Here is a 7,101-nt window from a genome sequence, read left to right as displayed (position 1 = left end):
GGAAAGAGGAAAATGGCCAGATAAGAAAAAAATCAGTTCCCATTCTCATTGTTTTTCATATCACATTGACAGAGAGTATGTTCTGGAAATCCTCAGTCAAAGTGTCCCCTGAACTTAAAAAAAACAAGGATATAGAAACTTGTTGAATACAGTCTTTGATGAAACCCCCAGAACTGTGCAGGTATCATCATCAGATTATTCAGAGATGACAAGCCGTCCTTTTTCAAGGGTTGATGTACATTTTCCAGAAGGGTACAAATATTTTCGGTTTATTATGAAACTATTGCGTGACAAATTACACTATGGTGGGATGCCCCAGTCTGGGTAATTAATGAGTGAAAAACTCACTGCCCCCAACATCCAACATCCCTCTTGTGTTTACTCACTTCTCCATCTTTAGTGGAAGTCACTAAATAAACAGCTTCTAAATGTATATTACACATCTTCCCAGAGCCTGCTGGGATATTATTGCAGAGGCAAATAAAACATGAACTAAACACAGACAAGTCAGCTGTTCTTAAAAAAAGGACAATTTATTTATCTTCCAAAAGATTGAGGCAAACATTCCTATTATGTTGCACGTACAAAATCATCTCGCCTGTGCATAGTATCTTTGATGAATATTGGTCTTCAATACAAAAGCAATCGATTTCGCCCCAAGAATGTAGTTCTGTAGATACCACTCGGCAAGTAATTGCAACGCTGAAACTGCAAATAAATAAAGCGCTCTGGTTCCCCTTAAATAAAAAGAAGCATCAATGCAGTTAATAGCATCTTGTTAATCCGTGTAGTGTTTCGCTGAAATCGCTTTCACATTTTAGCACATGGAGCACAGTGACCTAGTCTACATACCGTCGCGTAACCTCGATGACGCCTAAAAGGTCACACATGGTCACGCCATAACCGTGACGTTTTGCTTTCACTACCGGTAATATGCCACTGCAGAATTCCACCACCACTGCCTATTTCGGATCTAGAACACATTCATTTGTCTTAACCAAACAATCACACAACCCATTTTTTGGGGGAAAGGCACCCATTGGCAACTAGTTTGACAGACGAGAAGCCAGAGAAGGAAGACTGGTAAGAGTGATGTTCAGGCGTCTTGGCGCTGGTCTGGCCAGCCAGCGGCTGCTGTGACATGCTAGGGACGAAGGGGACACCGAGGTACGGTAGTCATGGCAACCCGAGTAGCATCCATCCCAACAAGAGATAACAGGGACAGCCAGCGTTGTCCAGGACATCCATCAGGGACAGCTAACAGAGTGTCCAGGGAGAGCTAGCAGCATCCAGGGACAGGGAGAAGGGATTTGTCACAGAGGGGCCGAAGCGAGCGGTGGTCCAGGGAGATCTGGTGCTCCGAGGGGCCAGGGAAGCTACGGAGAAGCAGGGGTGGAGGGTCAGTAGGTACGCACACTCTCAGAACAGACAGGCCAAAAGGTCAAAGGTCGGCTGGCCCCGTCTGGACAGGCATCAGGGGCTGGTCCAGTTTTCCAGTGTCCAACACTCAGTGGTTTGGTTTGGCACGTTCCCATCAAGGCTTGATCTTCCACAGCTGGGGGAACGGACGAGAAAGAGAGGAAGCAACATCAGCTCAAAGATTCCCTCTTGAAGAACGCTGTATGGTGAATGTTGACGCGCTCTACAGGGAGGTGCTAGGGCCTGTTTCCTGGGGAGCATCGCAACCTAGTTCTAGACTAACTCCTGCATTGGAGGTTGTACATTCGACATGCTCACTAATTGTAGACTAGTGGGGGGGAGGGAAGGGGGAGGAGCTCACCCTGATATTGAAGCCCAGCAGGTCGCTGACCACGGCGGACAGGGCTGACAGGATGACCACCCGGGTGATGTTGTACACCAGGGGGTTCACCGTCAGACCCAGCAGCCGGAAGGGGATGTCCAACTCCTGGGGGGAGGAGGGGAGTAAGGGGAGCGGGGATTGGGGTAGGGGAGGGGTTAGGAGGGTGGGTTGAGGGAGATGGGAATGGAGGGGGAGAGGGCAGACATGATAAAGCACGGAACGTATTGGAATCACAGACATAAAATACATTTAAGAAAATACAAGCTCTTTGGATCTTAAGTTGAATTCTGACTTGGTTTTGACAAAGTGAAAAAAGTATGTTAATTTTTTTTTTATAGATTTGCAAACATTTAAAAAAAGCTTGTTTCACGTTGTTATTATTATGGGTATTGTGTGTAGAATTTTGAGGAAAAAAATACATGTAATCCATTTTGGAATACACCTGTAACGAGGAAAAAGTGAAGCGCCTTGAAAACTTTCCGGATGCACTTTAACTATTACACCTACCATGCATCAGTTAATTGAAAATGACACAGTTACAGTAGTTACAGTACTAACTTTGTAACAAATGAGTCAGTCCCTGGTGAAAGATGTAGACCAGTGATACAGGGGATGGGGATACAGTAGCTCAGTGGTAGTGACTGCTACTAAACCATAGGTTGCAGGTTCAAATCCCCCTCTGTACATTGCATGGATAAACCCGTCTGCAAACGGAATACATCTTAATTTTTTAACAAGACGATTGCTGAGGGTTACTTACTTTCATGAGTTTAGTTGCGAGCTTCAGAACATTGTTCACTATGTTCAGTTCTTCTTTCTTGTTGGGCTTCTTTTCCATCTTGAGATACAGGTTTATCTGGGGGAAGGAGCAGGAAACTAGCTGTGAGTAAGGGAGCGTGTGTGACAGAGTACATGTGTTTACATTTACATTTAGTCATTTAGCAGACGCTCTTATCCAGAGCAACTTACAGTAAGTACAGGGACATTCCCCCGAGGCAAGTAAGGTGAAGTGCCTTGCAACATCATTTTGCACGACAACAACATCATTTTGCACGGCCGGGGAATCGAACCTTCTGATTACTAGCCCGATTCCCTAACCGCTCAGCCACCTGACTCCCAGTTTTTGTTTACTGAGTGTGCATGTGTGAGTGTGTGTGTCTGCATACAGAAGAATGCATCTGTGTGTGTGCGTGAGTGACTCAGCGAACGAGTGTTGTGTGGTCACTGTGTGTGTGCACGCGAGTTTGTAAATATGACTGTATGTGTGTGTATGTGTGTGTGTGAGAGAGAGTATGTTTGTAAATATGTGATTGTACATACTTTACGTCGCTGTAGGTGTGTGTAACACTTTTCTTAGCCATATGGGACATTTAATCAATATAAAGATAAACTAGAACCTGGGTTCCCAGCAGCTGAATTGTGAGCTGGCTGAAATATATAAACGCTTACCAATGAAGTGTAAATATGGCAATATCCAGTTACCGGTACTATTATTTTCAAGCCTCCACTAGAGAAACTTTACGATCAGTTTAAATCACCTATGACATTTCTCTAGAAACACATGAATGATGACAAAAGGAAATAATTGAAATACAATGAATATAAATATCAGTCCTCTTAAAGGTAGGCCTACTTCACTACCAAATTTGTAAATGCACCTTTCACTCAAAAATCACTTATGGTACTACCAATCACATCACATTAATATCAGAATATTAAACGTTCTTGTTTTGTTCAAACCATGCACAGAAGAGAACATTACACTATCCTTTGAGTCCTTGCAGAGTGCTCACAGTTCAGTCCCACACGTGTTACCCAAATGAAAATACCAGAGCACAGGCTTATGTTGGAGCTCGTTCCGTAGGTGCACTTGAAACATGCCATAAATCATAGTAACAAAAATACAATATAAATGTTTACAAAATATTTTTTCCATGCTTCACTAACTGTTTCACTCACAGTGTGACAAGATACATTCAAATTAAAATACTTAAAATTAAAAAATGTTATACATATTTTATGAATGCTCCATAGCCAGGTCAGCTTCACTGAAATATTACTGTCAGCCTGAGGGTGGCACTGTTGTTTGGTGGAAACGCTAAAACAGCCAATACCTAAAGCATCACATCAGTGTCGTGCAGTCTGGGTAGGCAAGGTAGGCACTGCCAAACGTAAAAATGTTTATTAAATCATTTTATTTAATAAACTTGTATTTATATTTTTACTGTTTAGTCTTGTGATTTATATATGCAATATGTGTGCTATTCCAATTGTTTAGATGTTACGATGACAAATGTAGCAGTTGCATAATCTTTATACAACAAAAATTGTAGAATAAACAGCCATTCACTGCGGACGACAAGCGAAAAACTGATACTGTATTCTTCAAAATGTATGTAGAAAAGCACAACTCTGCTGTGCCTTTGCACGTAAATATGTTATGCCAGTAATCACCTACGTTACGTATCAAACATGGACCAATTAAAATCGAGATATTACTGGACATTTGCGCAGCTGACGTCATTACACCAGCTACATTGTAAACGTAATCCCCGCGAAATTCAACTCAAAATGACAGCAGCGGTGTGTGCCGATATCACAGAGTTGAGGAATTACTCCAAGATCGATTTTATTCAAAAAAAGAGTTAACAGCAAGAGGGAGGTCTACGCCAGACTTAAATGGACTACTGCAGCAAAAGGGACACATTTTTTTCGATCGTTTCAAACTGACTGGTATGGAATAAAAGATTGGCTATGTGGCTGTGCTAATAGTCAGCGGCTGTAGGCTACTGCTTGTACCGTTTACTGCGTTTACTGTTTTTTACATATTAGCCTAACAGTAGTGTGACCAGACGTCCTCTTTTACCCGGACATGTCCTCTTTTTGAGACCTAAAAAATGCGTCCGGCAGGGATTCCAAAATTGTCCGGGATTTTGCCTCGTCGGATATGTGTTTCTCTGGGTCTTTCACAAACTACAAGTTTTGGATTTGAGATTCGAGTTTTTCACAAACTCAAATCTGGTCACCCTACCTAACAGTAAATTAGGTAATCTGGCTTTCATAACTCAGTGCCTAGCCTCTTACTGACATCACCGCAAGTCAGTGGATCACATGAGGACGCAATCATCTTACATTTACATTTATTCATTTAGCTGACGCTTTTATCTAAAGCGACTTCCAAGAGAGAGCTTTACAAAGTGCATAGGTCACTGATAATAACAACAAGATAGCCCCAAAAACATTGCGGGTAGCCAACACATGAAGCACATATTGTGAACAACCAAAATAAGTGCCAAAGGGAAGAACCATAAGAGCATGGACTGTGGATGTGAGCCTGTCGAGGCAACGCCTCATGGTATGTCGAGGCAAACGCCTCAGTTGGTACGTCGAGCAAAGCCTCAGTTGGTATGTCGATACAGTGCCTCAGTTGGTATGTCGAGGCAACGCCTCCGTTTATGTTTATGTTTATTAAGGATCCCCATAAGTCTACACCGTAGTGGAGACTATTATTCCTGGGATTCAGGCAGAAAACATTACAATATAAATCATAACATGCAGTACAACATGATCAATGTTGGTGAACAAAAACACAAACTTAGAAAACAACATTTACAGTAAAAATAAAATAACAAACAAAAACAGACTTAAAACATCATTGTTGTCTGTCCTAAAATAATAACCTAATCTACTCTAATTTCATTTCTGATTATTGCTGCCTTAAGTTTCCTTTTGAAATCACATGTATTTCTTGTTAGAGTCAAATATGAGGGGAGCACATTCCAGTATGCAATAGCTCTGTACATTACCGTTTTCTTAAGTGCATTGGTTCTGGGTAGAGGAAGAGTAAAGTGACCACTTAGTGCCTGTCTAGTATTAAAACTGTGTCTCATTTACATGTGATAGCTGTAGAGACAAACTGACGGGTTTCTGTGAGAAATAGACATTATTTAAGAACAGAATAAGGCTGCATGCCAGTCTTTCATCCACCCTCACCCATGACAGCCTGGCATGCATATCCTCCACACTACTCCTGACAGAGCAGTCAAGTGTTAGTCTTGCCGCTCTGTTCGGAGCAAGCTGAAGTTTATTAAGTTCCTGCTTTGATGCACTAGACCAGATAACAGGACAGTAGTCCAGATTTGACAGAACTAGAGATTGTATGAGTAGTCTAATTGTTGTGTTGGTTAGCAGATGAGCACTCCTTCTAATTTTTAATCTGAGTGGACCATGACAGTGTTTCGTCAATAATGACACCCAACAGTTTGACTTCTTTGACCTGCTCCATAGTAGCACCCTTTAAAGAGAGGCTTAATTTCTGATCTGTCCGGAGAGAATATTTAGAACCTATAACCATGCATTTAGTTTTTAAAACATTCAACTTCATCTTATTTTCCAAGATCCATTCATTAACCAGCTTTAACTCTAGTTGAAGCACCTCATTACAGTTTTTCACAATTGTTAACACACAAAAAGCAAAACTTTGGCACAATTTTCACAACCTTCACTTCATGTACCAATTGCTCGACCCAATTTGGCACTACTTCACACTCCCTTATCTGCATTAGACTCTGACTTTCCTTGTTTACACACTGATGTCAATTACACATCACCTTGTTGTCAAAACACTACACACAATGTTCAGTTGTTAAACACACTTCTCAAGTAAAGCTCTCAAAGCATCAACCTACAACACACAAATATTCAAATCTTAGGTCTGGTGAGCAATTTGCGATCAGGACTGCAGAATTAAAAGGAAGAGGACAAGGAAGAGGACAAGGAAGAGGACAAGGAAGAGGACAAGGAAGAGGAGGGAGAGGATGACAAGGAGGAGGATAAGGAGGAGGAAGAGGAGGATGACAAGAAGGAGGAGGAGGAAGAGGAGAAGAAGAAGGAGGAGGAGGAGAAAGAAGAAAGAGAACGGTGATCTCCAATGAGATTCGGGCCACCATGGTTGACCATGTGCTCAACCATGGTTTGAGCATGAGGGAGGCTGACCATCATTAGAACCTTTAGAATAGAGAACAGGTATGAATTATATTTGCCTTGTGTACTGAAATACTGCATATCAATAGAATACAGTGTGCTCACTGTATTTGTATTTTGCAGGACTGAAAGAGAACCACACCGTGGAGGAAGAACATGCACTTTCACAGCCGAACAGGAGACTGACATTGTGAAAATGGTTCGTGGATCCTGGCTGACCATGTCACATTCAGAAACATGGGGGAAAGGAATGCCCCAGGAATGCCATGCGGATGAAACAAGTGTACAGGGTCCTATTCGACTGAAACACAGACCAC

The 7,101-nt window shown here is 42.0% G+C and overlaps 1 protein-coding gene across 1 annotated transcript; it reads right to left on the bottom strand.

Moving 5' to 3' along the window:
- Positions 1-532: 532 nt before the first annotated feature.
- On the bottom strand, positions 533-2,643 carry LOC136950414 (protein PHTF1-like). Its single transcript, XM_067244747.1, has 3 exons — positions 2,562-2,643; positions 1,781-1,906; positions 533-1,555 (listed from the first exon to the last, which is right to left on the bottom strand). The coding sequence occupies exons 1-3, from the start codon at positions 2,637-2,639 to the stop codon at positions 1,535-1,537; spliced, it is 225 nt and encodes a 74-aa protein (XP_067100848.1). The 5' UTR covers positions 2,640-2,643; the 3' UTR covers positions 533-1,534.
- Positions 2,644-7,101: the final 4,458 nt, after the last annotated feature.

Source organism: Osmerus mordax, chromosome 1 (assembly GCF_038355195.1).
Source record: "Osmerus mordax isolate fOsmMor3 chromosome 1, fOsmMor3.pri, whole genome shotgun sequence".
In the NCBI taxonomy this organism is placed as follows: domain Eukaryota; kingdom Metazoa; phylum Chordata; class Actinopteri; order Osmeriformes; family Osmeridae; genus Osmerus; species Osmerus mordax.
The sequence above is the reverse complement of the archived record's forward strand: the minus strand, read 5'-3'. Positions and strand labels throughout refer to the sequence as shown.